Below are 21,165 nucleotides of genomic sequence, written 5' to 3' on the forward strand. Positions count from 1 at the left end.
TTGAACTGCTCTCCTAACTCTGGCTTTCTCCCTAATAAAACCAAGACGCAACGCAACGCTCAAGTCCAAACCGGAGCAGCGATCGACGACGAGATGACGTAGTCCCCGCAACCTACTGAGTATGTACACCGTTGAACAGCCACGTCCGCAGCCTCATAGATCAGAAACTCTCATTTAAGCAGCAATTAGAAAACAAATTAGATCAACTCGCCACATCCAACTGAAACCACAATTACCCAGCATATTATTCCTCCGTAAAGAAATATCTCCTTCTAGAACCCTTACCGAACAAACCCCCTTAGGGCAAAGGACCGTCACGCCTCAACCAACTCGAAGGCAGCCAATAATCTATACAGAATGCCCAGAAACCCACATGAAAATCAAATAGAACATTCCGTACGCCTTCTACTAGATTAGTCTTGCGGGTTGTGGCTCCGTAGTTCTCCCAATTTCCCAGCCCAAGCCCACTTGCCCCTTAGACTCAGCCACATCAGGCCTTCTAGATTAAGGCGGGCGATGACACTGTTGGTTAGGCATCCAGGGGATTACAATACTATGGAGTTTACTCCGTAACTTATAACCTATGCGTTTGAAGTTTCGTACCCGTATAAGCGTATGATGTAGATACCTATTTAGTTATGGATGGAGCCCCGAGAGACGAGAGATCCTGCCAAGCAGAGCAAATTTCTGAAGCCATTATTCATCCATACCTGTTGGAAAAAACTTAAGAAATAGGGGGTGAATGTGTCGTACTGAGAGTATCTAGGCAGCGAAGTACCTAAGAACTGGGGCTGTAAGTAAGTCGAGTACTGTGGAGTGTCCTTCAAAGCAAGGGGACGCGCCATGAGGGAATACGTTTAATATAGGTCATATCTCACAATCAATATTCCTTCCTGGATTTACCCCTGAATGCGAGAGCGTTGATAGTGGATACAGATAGATAGAGACACAGATATATCGATGCGATTCAATACCAATGTCAGATGTACAGTTCCATCCTCGTATACGGAGTAGTTAGTAACTAAAAGAGTATTTGTCCTTCTCTATCTGAGGGAAATACCTGATGCATAACAAGTCCGGGATTTGAATTGACCGAATCTAGAACCCAAGACCAACGGCGAAATGATTAGATAGTGGCGAAAACGCCTCAATGGAGTCATGTCCTTGGATTAATTTACCACAAAACACGGAACCCTAGCTCGTCGAGTTAGATCAAGCCTCAGGTAGGTAAAAGAATCCATCGGATGGTATTTATATCCCAGGCAGTGCCTGACTGACAGCTGTCATGGAATTGACTATTGATTGATCTTCCAGGATCGTCGACTCCGAAAATCAGATGGCTAACTTAGTTGGCTTAGGTTGCTTTTATGTCTACTCCTGACGAGGGATGGAAATGGTTTAAAGGGAGTGACTGGCTTCTCTCTAGCGAGACAGAATACAGAATCTACTGTGAGTGAACGTTCGAAGAATATGCAACGCTTGGGCTAATACCACAAGCATGATGAATTCGAACATCCTCATTACCTATATCCAATCCCTATAGGACCATATAAACAGCAGTGGATATAACACGCGAACGGCACAAACCGACCAAATCAGAAAAAAACACGCAAGAGCAGTCAATCGTACACAACACAAAATCATTTCAACGGGGTATACCAACAAGCAAAACCGCCCAATCCCTGGCCATGGAGACCAACCCGTCCTCGACCTGCGAGACAACAGGTTTGGTCCACCCTCAGAATTAAGGTGCTCGCTTTCTCACCAGATATAAATCATCCTATAGTCACGCGTGCCGATGAAGGAATAAAACAGAAATCATGGTGAGTAATGCAGTTATTCCTCCATCCACCTCGATTCGCAGGAGAAGAGAAAAAGAAAAAGCAACGAATCAAAGACAATGAAACTTAAGTGAAAAGGATTATACCGTTCACCTCCCTCCAAGTCGTAATATAATAATGATAATAAAACAGATCAATCAAACAAGTCGGCACTTCTGTTGCCGTGTCGAGGCTATGCTTGAGGCGAAATTCGTATGTCGTCATTTAGTACCCCGATGGCAGCAAGTTCGGCTCTGGAAACCCAGGCAATCTACTCAGGTTAAGCATTTGCCTTGTCTCATATATCGTAAAGGGAGAGTAGCAGAGATCCCTGCAAGAGTCTCTTACCAGCCCTTCTTCCGTGCGAATCGTTTGTTCAATAGCATTAGCACTTTGGACACGTTGAACTGGACGTATTCCAGATCCAGATCTTCGAGGTTGTCTTTTTGCATCTCCAGCAGATCGTCAAGCTTGAGATCCAACTCCAGGAGGCCTCGGGCCCGTCCTATTCTCCCTGTCAGTATACGGTGAACCACGGGGACTGCGAAACAAGCCAATGTGTGAACTTACCTTTGTAATGTAGACTGATGACAAACGTGCCTGGCAGAGGACTCTTGAACATGAAGTAAATGTTGGCGCGTCGGTTTTCCGGAACATTGCTCCTGCGGATCACCCCTTCTTTCTCCAGCTGCTGATGGGTGAATTTGTAGGGGCCCAGTTCCTGGTGCTTCTGCTGTTTTCTCTGCTTACCCTCCGACTGGCTGCGGACATTGTGCAGGTACGATTTGTACGTTTCCAGCTGACCCACCAAGTATGCGTTGTGGTCGCGGATCGTAGCAAAGACTTCCTCCAGTTTCTTCGTCTCATCCAGGACCTTCTCCTTCAAGGAACCCAGGTGGACCAATTCCTGCTCCACCTCGTCGCGGAGGAGACTAAACTCATCCGACCGGTCGATGACCCCCATTTCTTGCAGTTGACTCAGCAGCTCCATGGTACGGATGCCCTTGCGCACCATAACCGCATCGTTCTTCAGGGTCGCCGCGGCCTCTGCAATACGATCGAGGCGCAGAGGTCGACGGGCGACCGAGGAGTTCGGAGGCAAAGATCGTAGAATCTGGACGAAGGTTGACTTGGCCTCCATGAAGAACACTTCCTCCTGCGTAATGTCAAGAGCGGAGGTCAGGTCATCGAGGGCCGTTTCCCAGCGGCTAAACAGAGGGATCGTAATAGTCCGGTTTTCTTTCCGAGGCACCTGCGGGGGCGCGGAACCAAGCTCCTGCAAGAGTTCGTGCAGATGCGAGTGCTGGTCCTGGGCCAGGGCGATGCTATGCTTTTCAAGTAGGGAGTGAGTCGCATATATCTCGTTGAGAGTGATCTGCAGCTCCAGATCCCGCTTGGAGAGAGCCACGTAGTTGTCCATCTCCAGGCTCTCGTAGAAATCCTGGACCTCGCACAGATCCAGCAAGAATTTGTTGACGCGCTCCTTGTTCTGCTGAATGAAGGGCTGAAGGTTGGCCATGTAAGGCTCCTTAGCATAGGATGGCTTGTTGGCCAGATTCTGCAACATCTTGGCGATCAGGGTCAACGTGCGGCGAGGTCTATCGGTGGGGATCGACTCGATCAACATGTACGAGCGCGGGGTGACGATAGCGGGGTTGATGAATCGCAGGAAGAAGAAACCACCGATCAGGGTACAGATGGTCTGATCTTGAGCGTCCGGGTACTTGCGTCGAGACAAGCTCCGAATCTGCTTGCAAATCCATCGGATCCCGTAAGGAGCCTCCTCGACCGAGTTGATGATCGTGGTCAAGAAACCGTTGGCAATATCCGTCAACATCTTCAGGCGCGGCGCGATGATCGCTTGGACCTGCTCATTTTCCGCCGCCGCTTCGGCCGTCACGGACCGAGCCAAGTAGTCCGGCAGAGTGCCCGTTTCATCCTCAATCTGCTTCACCATGGTCTCGTATACCTTCAAGGGGTTGATCTCCAGATCGACATCTCGCAGCTCGATCAAAGAATTGATCTGGTCGGCAAGGACCTGTTTCAGATAGCTCTGACCGGGTCCACGGCGGGTATAGGTTGTCATCATGCGGGATACAGGTGTGTTCTGGCGCAGGAGCGAGGAGTACTCCGGAGTGTTGTCGAACTGGTAGGTGAGGACGGACTGGAACATGGTCAGAAGCAAGTGCTCTTCGCGACTCTCATACTGATTTCCGTAGATGGTAAACATAACGGTCTGGAGCAGGGAGTCGATCTCGGACATGGAAACCAATCGACAGAGGTGGGCGATGTGACGCGGCTCGGACTGGAGAAGGAATAGAAGGTTTCCATATTTCTGCGTTTTCTCGTCGTTCGGGAAGAAGCCCTCCTGAGGATCGATCGCATCGTCGAGGTGACTGGCGACTTCGTTTTGCTAGAACCAGTTGTGAGCAGGTATTGCGCCGATGATGCGCCGGAGTCTTTTTGGGGTTGCTATCTTACCTCCTCCAGTGCCATGCGGTTTTGAATCAGCAAGGCTATTCGGGAATCCAGGTATCGAACATCTTTTTCGAGAACGAAGTTCTTCTTGGATTGCGATGAAATTTTGCTTTTCAATTCTCGAAGGTATTTTTGGGCTTTTCACAGACAGACCGGTTAGTGTTTTCATTCGGAAGGCAGGGGAAAGACGAAAAGGACCTGGAAAAACTTACCCCTCGCCAAATCATCTGATATTTCAAGGTCCCTGTCCTTCGCGGACATGGACAGGTACAGCGCCGTGACCGACAGCCGCTTGGACTGGCGGAGAGACCGGGTATCGTGGGAAGACATTGTGTTTTGACGCGAAACGGGTTGGAAGGAAGAGGATGAAGACGTTGAGGTTCTCGAAGCAGGTTGTAACATAGTCGCAACCGACATTATGTGAGATCAACGGTGGGTTGTGTAGCTGGAAAAGGCACACAAAAACCGCTCCGAAAAAAGGCACGGTATACACTGACGACGGGCGACCAGCCACCAGATGGGTCAACAAACACCGGCAAAAAGTAATGTCGGTTTGATGGTTGACGATCGCAAATCTCAGCCGCTAAATTTCATGTACCCGAGCTGGTCATCTGGGTTGAGAATCTTGAACGCGACCACAACGTAATCAGTCGAGTTGTACCCCTTAGCGTACGCGTTTCACAGTTGTGACAGCAGCACCACGGATGGAAGTGGTCGAGTCGCTCTTTGTTGGATTGGAGAGAAAGGAACGCCGGTCAATGAGAAGCTAGTGACTTTGCTGATTTGTTTGTCGAGGTGAAATAATTTTTGGTCCACTGGAGGAATGCCAACGAGGGGGAGGGAAAAAAACCCAAGAGCGGTGGTGGGAGCGATCAACAGGGGACGAGACGATTTGAATGCTCCGACGGGTATCAGGAAAGTCGGAAGAAACGAGACGGGCTGTGCGAGATATATTTCCGAACGGTCGAGGAGCGTCGCGAACGACGATTGATAAACGACGCGAGCGAATTCGGCGCTGGCGAGGCGAGCAACAGGTAGGGAGCGTAAGGCAAGGACGCGGAGGAATTAATGGATAATTCGGAGAGAGGGAGGCAGGAAATGCAGAGCCGTGGATGGCGAACCGTTGGAGACAGAACCACAGGGAATGCAATTAATCTGGTAGAATGAGACAGGAATAATGACAGAATAACGACAGTCGAGGGAAAGGAAGCAAGCGAAGGAAGGAGTGTAAGATTAATAGGACATGAGGGCAGCTGGTAAGGTAAAGTAAAGTAATGAAGATGGACGATAGGGAGGGGAAAGGTGAACAAATAATAATGGCGGCAGCAGCAGGAGGGGGTCGGGTTTTCCTTTAGGGCGTTAGGGACCTTGGACTTGGCCCACTCCTGCAGCGCGAAGACTCAGGAACCGCGTAGGAGTATATCTCGCTAGGAGACCGGAGTACTCTGTTCTTGAATTCTTTTTTTTTTATTTATGATATTGAGCCTGTAATGCTCTACACCGCAGATAATAATAAATATGCTGATTGACTTGGAATCTGGAATCTCCCCGGTCCCTGCATCTGGTAAGTTAATCTATGGAGGATCCATGGCAAGGAACGCAAAAAAAAAGAAGACCAAGAAAAAAAAAAGAGGTGGTTGTCCCAAACCGCATACATTAATTTTTTTCTGCCAGCGCACTCCACTTTTCCATCCACCCCCCAGACCCAGCAAACGATCCCTGTGCCTGAATTCAAGCCTATTCGGGAATTACATCCACCATCACCGCCCGCATTTATCATTCCTCCTCGAGTCTCTGGATTTCAAATCTATCCCGGACCAGGCACGAGGGTTAATAGACTGTCTTATGAACAACGAGAAGCGGACAAAAAAATAAAAGAAAAATTAAAAGAAATCAAATCCAATACAAAAAAGCACACCGACCAACGACCTACTCCGTACACGCGAGAAATTATGGAGAACATGGGAGGACCTGTTTTTTAGTCTTCTCCGTCAGCCCTGGGTGATTGGCATGTTTAATCACGGTTGACTTGATTAATTCCTCGCTCTTTTCCGGTCTGGAAATCCAATGAAATTTTCCCTCGGTGTCGTTGACTAAGAGAATTCATCTAAGATAATCAATTCCATCATGATGAAGTACACACCGTCAGAGCATATCCGGCCCTCCATCATCTCACGTCGACCGCTGAACAGGGAAATCGGCCGGATGATCGTCTCCCGCCTGTCTTGCATCCTTCATGACTGCGATGTTCAACAATCAAAAGGTGCAATGCACGTAGACGCAAGGGGAATTTCCCCATTCGCCGGAGCCACCTACTGCACGTACCTTGTCGAATCCTTTGGACTAGCAGTTAGTTCACGTTAGTTGCGAAAGTGTTCGGAGTACGGAGTTGAACAGACAAGTATAACCAACAAAAACAATAATAAATAAAAAATAGAAAGCGTGTTCAACAGTTCAACAGCTTACTCGGTACTAGCAATTCCCCTAGGGAAGACCAGTTCCTACGGAGTCCTGCGTCTTTAGCGGGCGTTTCGACTTTCGAGTCCCTTTTCCCCATCCGTTTACCCCTGGCCCAATGCGCGGCACCCGAACATCGCCACTCTCGGTCGTTCGGGAGGGACAAGGGGGGCCGAAGGTGCGACCACCAAGAAAAAAAAAAGAAAAAAAAAAGATTGACTCGACACTAAATGCTGATGATGCTGCACACACCGCACGCAACCGTGCAGAGGGGTGGAGGAGGACGGTTACCAGCGTGGTTGGGGCGGTCATCTATCTGGAGTCTGACAAGGATGATGCCGTGTTTGAATGATTGACTTACATCGTAGGGAGTTGATTATTATTTTCTATATTCTATTTTCTATTTCCCATTCCATGCTTTCTTTTGCGTTTCAACAATTGAGTATCACGACATCCTCTGCAGTAGTCTATCAACCGATGTACATGTACAGTACAGTCTATCGTCCTACCTACCGGATTGAAAGTACCCGTCCTACTATATGATATTCTCGCTAGCACTCGCTAGACGGTCTGGAGTAGATGAGTTGATTACGGAGTAAACCTTTATGATCTGTAGGTATCCGAAGTTACCGCTGTCATAATGCAATTAACATTTGAGTCGTCATCCTGTTTGTTTCCCTGCTATTGTTGAGTTTAAGATTTTTCCCGGTTGCCTTCGTCGATGATACTGTAGATCGATAATCCCGTCAGGATTCAGGAAGTCTGTGTGGTGAAACCGGTGGCTCCCATTGGCGAACCGTCCCATGTCGGTCTGAATCATGGAGTTTTATTCAGAATTTCAAGATGGTGACGAGGGAGGCAAACGGAATTGAAGAGGGGGGAAAGGGGACCCACAGTTCTTCCCACCATTACCGACCAACTTGCACTGATAAGGAATAAGGAGAGTCTCATGCCATGCCATGCCATATGGACCAAGCCAGGGCCAACCGCCAAATACACCACAAACAAAAATTGGAAAGTAAAAAAAAAAAAGTGCTCCGTACTACTGATATTCTAATAATAATCATTAACCGGTCAACCGGTCAACTGCATAAGATCCATGAGTATGATCCAAGGATAGGATGAAACCTGTCCCCTCCCCCTAATCTCAGGATGGTACCTGCGTCGAAAAATAGCCCGTCCGCAGCAGGAGCGCCCCGATGCGGGTTAGTGTCCTGCAGGCGCTGAGTCGGTGACACCCTCGCCCCTATCTTAGTATCTTAGTATATGGTGTACTCTGTAGGGAATGAAGATTACTACTGACCAGGTATACAATGCCTGTTGATTTATTTGGCTCATAGTAACCAATCCCCCTGTTCGTTGACATGGATGATTTCCAAATACTGTACTCCCCTGCTCCCCCTGTCGGTGCTCGGTACTTCTGCATCCTGTTCAGGGGAGACTAACTACTGAGAGAGACCGTTGAACCGACAGGGAAGTTCGAACATCGTACAATCCCCTTATCTCCATTGGCGGTTCACCCCCACCGACGATACTTGGGAGTGCTCAACTAACGGAGTAGTGAGTTAGTTAGTGGTCTTTCAACACATCATTACATCATGACTTTAGTGAGTACTCCGTACTACCCCTTAGCTGCAGTTGAACGAACGGACCAGAGTCAGACAAGACATTAGACTCGGACGTTTCAGGAGTCAGGTGGACACCTACCTGGTCTACGGAGTACATGCGCCGTGTACTCCCGTGGCGTGGAGATGGACTTCGTCAAGTCCCCCTGGGATGCGCTTCTTGTGCTACCCCGGGTTAGGTGGCCCGAGGGTTTAGAGTACGTAAGTCGTCGGCGCAATGCTACATGTCATGCCCCTCGCTCCTACTTCATAGTTCTTAGCTGCATCGGCACTTCTCGACTCGATTGCTTTTTTCTCCTTTACCCCGTGACCCAGTCTGACCTACCTGGTTCGTGTCCCATGCTAATCCCCGAGATCCCCAGGACCAAGACTCGAAAATAGCACCGCCAACGACGGTCATGTAAGAAATAAGAATAGTACGAGACAAAGGGAGAGCACGGACACCATCATGGTCCCTGGTTGACCTCGTATTCGACCTTCCTATCTACTATCAGGGACCAGTATCAGTCTATCTATCAACTTTCTAGGGTTGCGGACTGACCCAGCCCCGTGGTAAGCCAAGCCTGGTTGGTCTATATCTGGTCTATAGTGCCGGTGATATTATAGGAGGATGTGTTATTCCACGCATATTCAGTATCTACGGTGTACTCCGGAGTACTATCTACTGCCTAAAATGGATGGCCATCATCCCACTGCTCCATTCATGATATGATGATATGCAGTGACTCCGCATACCCACTCAGCTGAACCCACAGACCCCAGACTGCCAATCCATTCTGATTATTACCTTTTCAGTGTTTCTCCTGAGTCTTCGTCTTCACTCGGAATCTCCTGTTGCGGAGTTATCTCTTTCCCTTTCGCCTCCCTCTAATGTAGCAATTACCCGCGGCATGCAGATAGTCGACTGGTTCAATTAGTTTACAGATGTGCAGCGCAACACGGCCATCCTCGTTGAAGCTGACACCTTAATTCAATGCCTGTTCGTCGTGATCCACTATAGTGACTGCATTGAACTCCATGTCCATGTAGTCTGCCGGTCTATCTGTAACCAGCAAGGTAGGTCTAGTGCTGCAGTGATACACGGGAAGGTATGCAGGTCCATAAGTATGTGCATACATACGGTCCATGCACATATCACTGTTTCCGTGCATATAGATCTGCAGGGTAGATAATCAAGAGTCTCTCACCGTATCAACATTCAACACCATAGTACCCCAGACTCCGTCTGCTAATATCTCTGTGTTGGTTGCACGATTTGACCCCTCCATAGATAAGGCGGAACATATGGACCTACAAGATGCCGCTATTGAACTTTGTCCGTTCTCCTGGAAGTGACTATCTACACCGCTCTTTGATGATGAGAGACATAGAAAACTTAATTGTTCTTAACTCTATCGTCTACTAGTAGATCAAATCTGTGGATATCTTCAACTTCCATACAAGAGGTTGCCAGCGTATACCCGGCTACATCCTACATCACCAAGTAGTCCACAAAATGGCTGACAAAGACCTTCACATGTGAAGCTAACCCAGTGCACTAACAATTAGTTCGTCAATTAGTTTCTTCTCCAGATTTCATTTTCTTCAGCAGGAAAAAAATAAAGGAAAAACCCCCATTCGATTGCAGAACCTCAAAAGTCAATTCCCAATCTAACGATGAATCTATCCAAAACCTACCTTCTCGCCTATAACGCCCTCGGCGCCATCCTCTGGCTCCGCATCCTCCTCACCCTTCTCCTCCACCTCGTTCCCCTCATCAACCCATCTCCATCTCCATCTCCATTTACCTCCTCCACTCTAACCTCCATCTACACCACCCTCGAGCCCCAAACACGATGGGCTCAAACTCTCGCTATAGCTGACATTCTACACGCCGCGGCGGGTAACAACCCCTCTCCCCCCCTTCTTCCCGGAACAAAAAACACTTACACAGAATACATACATCCCCAAACGAAGCCAACTAAATGATAAACAGGAATCACCCGCGCCCCCGTCTTCACAACCTTCACGCAAGTCTTCGCCCGCTCCGTCCAAGTCTGGGCTATCAACTACGGGTTCCCGGACGTGACGGCCTCGTCGCCCGCGTATGTCTGCATGCTGCTGGCCTGGTCGGCTGCTGATTCGGTGCGGTATGTTTACTTCGTGGCGTTGTTGTCTGGGTCGGGGTTGGAGGGGGGCGTGGTTAGGTGGTTGAGGTATGTTTTCTTTTCCTTTTTCTGTGGGGGCGGGGGTGTAAGAGTCAAGGGTCTGAAACTAACCAGATACTTTCTTCTGTAGATACTCCCTTTTCATTGTTCTCTACCCTGTTGGTATCGCTAGTGAGTGGTGGCTTATGTACAAGGCGACAACGACGACGGAGAGCGTGACCGTCTCTGGGATCTTTTATTTTTGTTTGGGGCTTTATGTACCGGGTGAGTCATTCCTCTACCATCTATCTTTCTCATATCTGGTTTGTTTTTGTTTGAGTTGGTGGTTTTGTGATTTTACTCGGAGAGGGAGATGGGTTGGATTGGATTGGCTTAGTTGCTAATTTGTGTGGTCTCTAGGGTCTATCATGATGTATTCGTATATGATTAAGCAGAGGAGGAAGGTTCTTGCGTAGGTCCCCCCGTTTCACTGAGTTGGGGATTTGGTTTGGGTGGTGGTGGATATGCTTGTCTATGTTACTAGAGATAGGTATTGTGTGGAATAGTAGGTCATTGAGTGAAAAAAAAACATTACAGTTTAATAGGTGAACTACATTTGAATAGGAAAAGAGGGAGCACATGTCGATTGAAAGATCATACATTCTTTCTAACTCAAGGGTATCGCTATGAACAACCATGGAAACCAATCATCTTTTCTACCCATGCCCATCCATCCATCCATCATCCATCCGTTCCACATTCGTCTTAGAAAATCCAAAATATCCAATGCCAACGCGAAAGACCAAAACTTCTGCAAAATCACCTAAACGTAAAGGTCTTCCCCGGCATCTCTCGTTTCTGCTTCCGCGCCCCCGAAGGCGCATCCATAGCCTTCGCATACGGATTAAATGGCGCTTTCTTAGGCAGACCTGATCCCTTCGTAGTCTGACCGTGCAGTACCGAGTCCGCTGTCTCATAGTTGAATGGCGTCTCTTCTGACTTGGCCTCGGGCTGGGGTGTATTCGAGCCGGACGCGGACTTGTTCTTCTTCTCCTTTCGGCGCGGCTTCTTGCTAGGCATCTCGGAAAGGTCGACGGATTGACTGATGTCGTCGAGGACGGGCGGTCCTTGAGGCGTTGTTTCGACCGGGGTGGCTTTGCGTTTGCGGGGCCCGCCGAGCTCCTTGACTGTGAAGATCTTGTTTTCGGGTGCCTCGGGGGTTTCGGCGGGAGTGGTGGGCTCGGGTTTCGTGGCGGCGGGGGCCGTGGTGTGTTGCACTTCGGAAACGGTTCGCGGCATGGGGGGAAGAGGGAGGGAGAGTCGAAGGGCCTCAGCGGAGGCGACAGCGGAGTATTCAGGAGGTGTAAGCGGTTCTTGCGAGTTGAGGATACCGCCCCAGAACTGGGAAACTTCGTAGCGTCCAGCGGTGGGATGGTCCTCTTGGTCCGTCAGAGGGTCCTGGTCGGCTACAGGCGCAGTCTGCTTGGTTTTGGTAGGCTTGACGTAGACATCGCGCCATTCAGGCCCCGTGGCACCCTCAATCTTCGCCTGTTTGATGGTCTCCAGCAGGTCCGATGCCCGGTCCTTGGTGATAGGCGTCACCGGGGACAACGTCCGGAATAGAGTGCCCATGTCCACAGGCATGACGTTGGCGACCTTGAACAGAATGTGCTTCGGAAAGACACACTGCACGCCTTCATCTTCCTCCCTGGCGACCTGGTCGCGCCATTGATGCACTGCCTTGAAAACGGCAAACTGCTCCTTGCTGAGAACGGCAGGGTTGCGACACAAGTAGTCGTACCAGCCGCCGGGACCCTGGCCGGTGGCAGCGTCGTAGACCGAGCGCTCATAGCGCTGCAACGCCTCTTCCTTCGAGTGGTCTTGGACGTAGTCTATGAGGTTGTGGCCAGGGACTGAGTTCTCGACTAGCTCGTTACGCAGATGGTCGTAGATGTGAAGAAGGTAGTGAGTATCGGAGCGAGCATAGTCGAACATTCCCGTCGGGAGAGGCCGGATTCTCCAGTCGGCCATCTGATACCTCTTGTCGGCCTCGAAGTTGACAATCTTTTGCAGCAGAAACTTCAAACTGCGCTTGGGATAGTTCAGCGCGCACGCGGCATGGAACGTATCGAACATGCCGACAACGTACAATCCCAGGTCGCGCTGCAGCCAGATGATATCCATCGACGAACCATGGAGAACTTTGAGGATCGCGGGGTCCGCAAACACCTCGTTCAGCACCTGCAACTCTTCCCTCCACGGCTTCAGCGTATCCACCACCCAGTCCTTGTCCCGAGTACTGATCTGCATCAGCGACACCAGACCGTGATACGAGTGCACATCGTGATGTTCCAGATCGATCGCAATCTCCTTGGCCTTCTTCAATTCCTTCAACATATCCATCACGCCCTCCATAGTATCCACAAACGTAGCAGTCGTCGATTCAAACGGCAGGTAATCGACCGGCGGAGACACCTCGTACGTCGAAGGTGGGTATTTCGCGGCGCGGATCTCCGGCTCGTACGGATTCACATACCCCTCAGACTCCTCCAGCGGTACCGTCGCATGGAACTTCGTGTGCAGCAGAGGCTTGAAAGGCGAGACATCGGTATTATCGACCGCACGCTTGAACTCCAGCTGAGGCTTGGGGATCTTGGACGGCCCGTAGTCGTAAACGCTGGGGAACTTGGTCGGGGGCTTTTTCGAGGCCTTCGCGGCAGCGGCAGCGCTCTGTTCCTGTTGCGACGGGCTCAATCTCTTAATGACACCCGTGAACTCATCCAGACACGCATCCGCCTTCTCCAGCAACGCGTCGATCACATCCACCACCCCGCGCCAGTTATCCTCGATGGAATCCTCATCTTGCAGACTCGGCGCGGCGAGATCCGTGCCGGCCGTCGCGGCTTTCAGGATAGACGACGTAAGAGACAGAATGCGGTCACTCTGCTCGTCCAGAGACTCGGTGAGCTCGGAGCTCGAGGACCGGTGGAAAGTGAGATCTTCGGCGGAGAGTTGACCGACGGTGCGCGTCATCTGCACCAGCGACGAGGTCAGCCGGGCCTGGAACGGAGGGAAATCAGCAGCGGAATCCATGATGCCAGAGATCTATCTTGTATGGTATAGATCGTTGATCAGAGAGAAGAGAGAAGAAGCAGAAGCAGACAATGACAGACAGACCACGACGATCTGTACACGCGCCCGCTTTGTTCTTTTTCTTTTCTTTTTCTAATCTAATCTCTGTCGACCTTTTCAATCTCCAAACTTCGGAAGATGAAAGAAAGAAAAAAAGACCGCGTCGGAAGTGGAGAAATAGTGGCGCCGGTGCAGATTAGACCGCCTACCAGAACAGGATAAGTGATAAGCCGCGCCGATCATCTTCATCGATCGGAGTCGAGGCGATTCCTTGCAGTCTGCATTGCCACTCACTTCAATTTCGAAGCTTCTGTTCAAAACGAAAACGTCACTTTCATTTTCAACTCACCTACTCGATCAATTTATCCCATCTCAAAATGGCCGCCTCGATAGCCCCTGAATGCAACGAAGTGAAAGAGTAAGTCCACCTCGGAGAGCAAACCTACCTCCGAATGGCCTCACTAACATGACTTCCGATCCCAGGAAATACGATACCTGCTTTCTTAAATGGTACAGTGAAAGTACGCGCGCTCTATGGTCGAAATAGACTCTACGATAATAAGATGCACCTCTAACAATTCAAACAGAATATTTGCGCGGCAACACCTCGGCCAAGGACTGCGACGAACTCTTCACCCAATACAGAACTTGTCTGAACGTATGTGGCTCTTCTCAACACAGATGTCCCCATCAATGCCATTCAAATCCCTCCATATCCGACAAAGCCTACCCAGAGGAAACTAACCATGGGTATGAATATGTATAGGTCGCCTTAAAAGAACGAGGAATCGACTCGATGCTCGAAGACGCACGGAAAAACAACGCCAAGGAAAGCGACATCGAGCACCTGCGAAGTTGAAGTGCTGGGTCCGTGAAGTTATCGAAACGAAGTCATGAAGCATCCTTACCTAGATCTCCGCTCTAATCGACAAGTGACCCCATTCCCCTACCGTCTCCCGGACCGAGGTATTCAAGCCGACGTCTCGCTCTCTCTCCGCTCGCCGCTCGCCGCTCTACTAAAAGATAAGTGGCGGTCTTCCTTCGTTCTGGTTTGCCGGAGACAAATGAAACATGTCAAGTCTAGTTCCGGAATGGGATTGGTTATTCCAAATGGAAGATTCGGAGCCGCGGCATTCCTGGCCGATGGTGTCTCACCTCTCCTCCGTGTCTGTCTCGGATCGGTTGCACGGGCACTGCAAATGGCTGATGTTCTTGAGGCAAAGCGAGCTATTGTTGCTTGGTGATGTATTTATATATATGATTATGGATTGCATGTACACTAGGAGTTTGCATATTGCCTGCTAGATTTATACATATACATGAAGTACCAGTCTATACTGTACAATATCCATGTTGAATGTATCTTATCCTTCCACAAGATTAAAGAATTAGATTAATTATCTGCATAACTCATATCTATACCCATCTAACTCATCAAAATCAGCGATGTCCTCTTCGTCTCATATCACCCTGTCCAAACCCCCCAGGTACCTTGAGCAGACCATTCGCCGCGTTGCCGATCCCCCCGCCCATTGACGAAGACCCGCTACCCGTGCTATGGGTTTTGCGCGGCTGTGTCAGAATCGACCAGACCTCTGCCATGCCGGCCCGGCGGGCAGGAAGCATGCTGTACTGCATGCTGTATAGATTCCGGCGGTGGATGGGTGGCACGAAGCGGCCGGTGAAGAGGCAGAAGATGACCTGCGGGGAGAGATAGTGTTTGCGAAGTCGGTGGCCGAGCTGGAAGTATTGGTCGAACATGGCGCGGAGAGTGAGGGGGATGGACTAGATGGGTCATGTTAGAATCGTCCATGTCGAGGTTGTGTAGTCAAAGATGCATAGGAATCGCTTACCTCGAGGTGGATGTAAGGAATTGAGGTTGAGCCATTGCCTGAGGATTTGTCATACTCCTGACGAAGCTCGAAGCGGATTCCGCCTAAAACAGACGTAAGATATTAGCCAACGTAAGCTTTGCATGACAGTAGGCGGCATACCAGGTAGTCGACGAGAGTCTTTGACCCGCAGCATTAGCGCAAATAGCGGGAAATGATTCAAAAACGCCAACCACGTATCAAGAGCCGCCTTCAATGAGATAATCAACATTCGTGCAGACGCAAACGCCAGATAGAAGACAATGATAGTTGGCAAGAGGAAGAAAAGGACTGTAAACAGGATAGTGCCGATGAGAAGTTGATCGAGGTCATAGTCGCAAGAATCTATACGGTTGCGGAGCACATTTCGCTTCTTCCCGCGGAAAAGATGGAACAGAGATATGATGATGGTGAGTTGCCAGTTGAAGATGCGCGCTGATGCAGTGTAGAAAGAGTAAATATGAACTGTCAAGATGGAGACGAGATCGGAAAATAGCGCAATGGGCATGCTGGCTCCTGCAAAAGAAGAACACCCGACGATGTATATTACATGGGGGAGATAAGGTTGTAGATTCGCAATGCAGGCTTGATCCAAGAGTCAGCTATCAGCTTGGATGAACGTGGAATTAAATTCTTACCGGCCCAGTTTTCGATCACCCACAAGAACAGATCACCCAGGAATGCAGCAAGCTCGTTGTTCAATTTGAGACCAGCCGGCCAGTCCATAAGCCAGGAAATGGTACGTTGCAGACCCTCAACCGTCCAGCCTGTCAGGATGGAATTGATTTGAAAGGCCACCCAGTTGGCATTGTCGATTATGTACGACCCCAGTGCAATTCCAATAATCACATCGTTCGCAACAAGCCACAAGCTGTTGTAAAAGCGGATGTAGTCCGGATGGCTCGTCGTCACGCTCTCCCAATTGTCCTTCCTCTGTCGCAATTTGGCATACTGAATGGGCCAATAGCAGAACTGCTGAAGCCGAATGTCGACCTGCTGAGCTGTCGCTGATATATCTTTCAGCGCAGCCGCATCAGGACGGGCGCGCCACTCCAGAACCTGCAGAACGACTTCCGCCACGGTGCGATGGAAGACCAAACCGACGACGAAGACCCGCGTGACAACGGGCCAAATCCACTGCCAAAACACATAGGAAACACCCAGCACGAAAAGATCCCATAGAGTGGTTGCAGACTCAACGACCCGCTCACCAACACTCATGCTGCGCTTGATGCGGATTCCTATTAGATGACTGTTCTTTTCCATGAGCTTCCCCATCTCGTATGCGCAGTTGACCTGGTTAATGATCAGGGGCAGTGCCTGTTCCTTGTGGGACGGGACATGCTTAACGACCGTGTGCAGCTTGAGTTTCTCAACCAGCTTCCCCGATCGAGACCTGTCCCCCTCCTCTTCGGTATCGATCTTATCCGATACCGAGTCCGACTTATCCGACGTAAAGACCTTGTCACCCAGAGCGAGGGAAATCGGATCTAGCGACATATACTCCATTCGAGTTGGGTGCGGTCGGTGGAACATGATCACTTGAACGGAAAGATTCGTCTCAGGGGGGCAATAGATTCGAGGCACCTTGCACGACGACTGCGTACTGACGTATAGATGCGACGGATTGAAAGTTGTCGGCGGGTCATGCGAGTTGGTCGACCCCAGCACATGCATGGCCGAGCGCCCACAGAGCGTAAATATGCGCACAATTGGGTGTGGGCTATTGCGGAAGAGGATGCCGGCGCGAAGAGCATTGTCGACATTTCGTGGCTATACCGAATCAAACCACTCTGTCAGCACCGCACTGATTCCAAGGACCGCATTGAATATAGAGCACACCTCGACATCCTCCAACACCGCAAGCACAAAGAAGTCGAGCTCCGAGTTCCGCCATCCCACAATTACGCCCGGTGACGACGACCGAGGAAGATCGTACGGCCAAAATACCCGAAGTAGTCCATCGCTCATGAGCATGTTGTCATCGTTCAGGGCGATTTAGAAAGAACCGCGGCGGCGTAGTTGTTCCCGAGCAGAGACGCCGAGGTTCACGTATCGGGGATGCTAACAGCGGAGGATTATTAGGCGGCCACCTATGATTTAGTTCGGTGTGGGGAATCAGCGTACCAATTCGCCCTCTCTCGCCGCCAAATGGTTAATCGGAAGGACGAGAAGAAAGAAAAACACCGAGAGTAGCAGGAAGCCCTTCGCTGTGCGAGTCTGCTCGAGTAGATAAGCAACGCAATCCCAACCGCGACCGGCTTTGCGGCCAGTTCCCGAAGCAAGACATACCACGACGCCGTGATCCCACGCGAAAATCGCCAGTTCGTATAACCGGGTAACAAGATCCCACCTGGCGGTGATGTAACCCGCTACGAAGATGCCGAGAGTGAGGATGGAAAAGGGGTGCATGAATCAAGGCTATTTATTCGGCGGGTCACTTATTATTTGGCGCGCATCGCTGAGGGGGAGAAGGACCGAGGATGAGACGAGGGCAACGGCGGCGTGGGCGGCAGAGAGCTGAGCTATGTGTGACAGGGAATGAATTGTCACCACACAGCACAGATGACAGCGAATGATGAAGAATGAAGGACAGACACACCGAGAGCTTTGCCGACTCGAGATGGAGAGGTCGGTCCCTGATTGCGGCGGCGGAGACGAGAATGTCTCCCGAACGGCGGAGCGTCTGGACCTCCGCCCACGTGACTGCCGGTCGATAACACGGCGGCGTGGCAATTGTTTACCTCGGTATGCCTGTTTGGCGTTGTTCATGAGGTTTCAAAGGAGTGAATTATACAGCATACCTAACCTTTCTCATAAAATGGAATAACATTGCAGTATACGTGAAATGGCATCGATCTATATCTCGGCTGACTCAGCCGCGAGACCGAAGCGGTATAGTTCCGACACATGGCTGGAACGGATCAACATCCATCATTCAACATCTTCCGTTAACAATGCTCTATATCCTTGCAGCGAGATGACATTTTGCTGCTGGTATTCAGCCCCGAAATAAGCTTGCGCCTTGAGGACCATTGATCATCCGCCGAACCTTCCCATCTTGATCCCGTATTGGATGGTTTCCAGCTCAGTGATAACGCAAGAGCTACTTGTTCTTCTACTTCTTACATTCCGTTTTATTCTTCTTTTGCATAGATCGGGACATCCCCTTCTTTCCCTGGGATTATTTAGAGATATAAGTATATATCCACCAGGTTGATCATGGCAGAAGGGGAACCCTCGTACATTGACTACGAGGCCTTCTTGGACCCTGAGTTCTCGCCCGCCTCCTTTGCCAATTCATTGGTTGTGGCCACGAACAATGCGACAGATACACCACTGGATCTGTCAACACCGCTTTCACGGGTGCTTTTCGACCTCCAGGAAATCGACACCCACATTCATACGCTAACTACCAAGTCGGCTCTACCGTTGTTGACGCACACGCGGGATCAAACCGCTGCCGCAGGACATGTCCTCAAGGAAGCAGAGGACCAGATCTCCTCGGTAACGCAAGGGTACGAGCGGCTGGAAAAGGAGGTGCTTCGAAAATGGGAAGCGGCCGACGAGGCCAGGGTAGCTGCAGAGAAATCACTGGCCACTGTGCGACTTGCCAGAGCGGTCGGACGCTGCCTGGCACTCGGCAGACAGTTGGAGGGCCAACTGAGCGAGATCAACGGCCGTGGCATGACAGGAAGTGACAGCACGACGCCCTCCACAACACCTGTCAGGGATGACTATCGAACGCTGGAACGCGCTGCATCCACGATTGTGAGTCTACGTCGCATGTTCTCGGCCACGGGAGTGGGAGAGGAAGGTCATGGATTAGACCGGGTCAAGGTCATTCGTACGTTGAAAACGGAGCTCGCCATCCCGGCCGAAAACATGGTCAAGTCAAGAGCGCAGCAAGGCATCCATCGATTCTCCATGTCCGCCAGCTCCGCCGGGGGTGGGGGTCAATCAGGCTACAAGCAAGCGCGCGATTCGAGGGCGCGACTGATCTCGGGAGTCACCATCCTGTACTTGTTGTCGCCGGTACCTCAGAGCCTGGGGTCGGCGGCAGAATTTCAACCGGAACTGCTTCTCTCTACGTTGCAGGGGTATATGCAGACAGCCATTGTGACATCTTTGAACAACCTTTCCCGAGCGCTGTCCATGTTGCCAACGCTGGAGCGAACGCTTTCCGAGGTGTCCGGGCGATGTCAGGACATCTTTGCGCTCGAGGCCATTCTCAGCAATCTCCGACCGCCGTCCCATCCACTACTACCCTCGTCGACGGCCTCCGACCGCAACGAAGGCGACACCTCTGCCGGCCAACACGGTAACAAGAACAATCTGTTGCAGCCCCTTCTCAACTCCCTCGATACCTCATCACTTCCGTCGTACTTCTGGCGATCCCTGGCTTCGTCGCTCACCGTGCGCACCCAGGATATCGTCAGCCGAGGCGGTGTCTCCGCTCGGACACTGAGATCTAACCGGGATCGACTGAAGAAGGAGATCAAGGAATGCGTATTGCGAGGATCCCAACTTCCGACGGCGACTCTCGGAACCGAAAGAGGACGCGCAGACTCAGGAGGCGGTGGAGGAGCAGGAAGTGGTAGTAGTGGGAACTGGGAGCGCGAGGCAGCAGTGATGGTCAGCGCCGTGGCGGGTGTGCTATAGAGATAATATAACGAAGACGACAACAGGGTTATAATGAAAAAGAAACGTCCGGCTAACATTCGGCTATTTTCCCGTCCCTTAACCATTTACACCCCCCCTAGCCCCCCTCCATCTCTTTGCATCTGCATCGAAGCGCCCATACCCGTATACAACGCATCTAGCGCTCACACCGCATCCTATCAGACCTACATGCCGCCCTCCGGGTAAGCCCACCGACAGCATAAAGAAAAAGCCAGATCGAAATTCACAAAGAAAAAAGAAAAATCAAAAAGAGCACGGACTGCGCATGTGAAAAGGGTCCGGGATCAACGGGACTACGAGTCAGCAAGGTACAGCGAGTCCATCAGCTGATGGATTAGGTACGACCTTGGTGCGCCCAATGAGCGGCTCCAAGTGGCCAAGGGGAAACTCTCCTGTCTGATTTAGCCTCAGCCTCAACCAGCAATTCGAAAAACTTCTTTGTCTGTACAGTGACAGGTAACGTTTTGTTTGAAGTTAATCGGTTCCATCGATGGTCTTGTCTCTGGGATATTATGACATGGAACATAGAACAGAAGAAAATAGGACAGAAACAGAAACAGATGGTAAGAGAGAGGACACGGGGGGAGAAGGGTCACTCATCAGCAAGCATGGAAGGCAACGCAATCGTAATCCTTCGATGAACTGTCCGGCGGCTGTTTTCGGGCTTCGTTGCTTCGTTCGTTGGCAGTTGCCACATGTTCTCCTCCCATCCCGATGCACGAGATGATGTTGACGCGCAGATCGTCAAAGCCCGGGAGTGTTTGTCTGAATATATCCTGTTTTGGACCGTTTTTCATTTATTTTCTGCTCTTCTTCTCTCTCTGCATTTAATCGAGATAATGTATTTCTTACTGTATGTAGATCCCTAATTACTACCGTAGAACTAGAACATGATCCCTTCCTTGCCACCGCTCTAGTGCCACCACCAGGACTCGACTCATTTTTAGGTTTGGATTTGACAGGTACCAAGTAC

The 21,165-nt window shown here is 50.5% G+C and overlaps 6 protein-coding genes across 6 annotated transcripts; 3 read left to right on the forward strand and 3 right to left on the reverse strand.

Moving 5' to 3' along the window:
• Window positions 1-2,164: 2,164 nt before the first annotated feature.
• Window positions 2,165-4,628, reverse strand: LDX57_001681 (Ras GTPase activating protein IRA2; the record flags this gene model as incomplete). Its single annotated transcript, XM_046083325.1, has 4 exons — window positions 2,165-2,325; window positions 2,391-4,233; window positions 4,302-4,435; window positions 4,511-4,628. The coding sequence occupies 4 exons, from the start codon at window positions 4,626-4,628 to the stop codon at window positions 2,165-2,167; spliced, it is 2,256 nt and encodes a 751-aa protein (XP_045939282.1).
• Window positions 4,629-10,036: 5,408 nt separating this feature from the next.
• LDX57_001682 (putative membrane protein) lies at window positions 10,037-10,982 on the forward strand (the record flags this gene model as incomplete). Its single annotated transcript, XM_046083326.1, has 4 exons — window positions 10,037-10,262; window positions 10,356-10,575; window positions 10,658-10,791; window positions 10,927-10,982. The coding sequence occupies 4 exons, from the start codon at window positions 10,037-10,039 to the stop codon at window positions 10,980-10,982; spliced, it is 636 nt and encodes a 211-aa protein (XP_045939283.1).
• A 343-nt stretch (window positions 10,983-11,325) lies between these two features.
• Window positions 11,326-13,599, reverse strand: RRP6 (exosome nuclease subunit RRP6; the record flags this gene model as incomplete). Its single annotated transcript, XM_046083327.1, has 1 exon — window positions 11,326-13,599. One exon carries the CDS (start codon window positions 13,597-13,599, stop codon window positions 11,326-11,328), a length of 2,274 nt encoding a protein of 757 aa, XP_045939284.1.
• A 416-nt stretch (window positions 13,600-14,015) lies between these two features.
• On the forward strand, window positions 14,016-14,497 carry MDM35 (uncharacterized protein; the record flags this gene model as incomplete). Its single annotated transcript, XM_046083328.1, has 4 exons — window positions 14,016-14,056; window positions 14,122-14,159; window positions 14,226-14,296; window positions 14,405-14,497. 4 exons carry the CDS (start codon window positions 14,016-14,018, stop codon window positions 14,495-14,497), a joined length of 243 nt encoding a protein of 80 aa, XP_045939285.1.
• Window positions 14,498-15,078: 581 nt separating this feature from the next.
• Window positions 15,079-17,486, reverse strand: gpi1 (phosphatidylinositol N-acetylglucosaminyltransferase; the record flags this gene model as incomplete). The annotated part of the gene is made up of 5 exons (XM_046083329.1): window positions 15,079-15,423; window positions 15,492-15,574; window positions 15,633-16,094; window positions 16,148-17,282; window positions 17,352-17,486. The coding sequence occupies 5 exons, from the start codon at window positions 17,484-17,486 to the stop codon at window positions 15,079-15,081; spliced, it is 2,160 nt and encodes a 719-aa protein (XP_045939286.1).
• Window positions 17,487-18,395: 909 nt separating this feature from the next.
• Window positions 18,396-21,165, forward strand: COG5 (Golgi transport complex subunit COG5). The gene has a single exon (XM_046083330.1). The coding sequence runs from the start codon at window positions 18,732-18,734 to the stop codon at window positions 20,169-20,171; it is 1,440 nt and encodes a 479-aa protein (XP_045939287.1). The 5' UTR covers window positions 18,396-18,731; the 3' UTR covers window positions 20,172-21,165.

Source organism: Aspergillus melleus, assembly GCF_016097325.1.
Source record: "Aspergillus melleus strain CBS 546.65 chromosome Unknown contig1, whole genome shotgun sequence".
Classification (NCBI taxonomy): domain Eukaryota; kingdom Fungi; phylum Ascomycota; class Eurotiomycetes; order Eurotiales; family Aspergillaceae; genus Aspergillus; species Aspergillus melleus.

Coding starts and splice junctions, on each gene's coding strand:
- COG5 (XM_046083330.1), top strand. CDS start 18,732: ATGGCAGAAGGGGAACCCTCGTACATTGACTACGAGGCCTTCTTGGAC.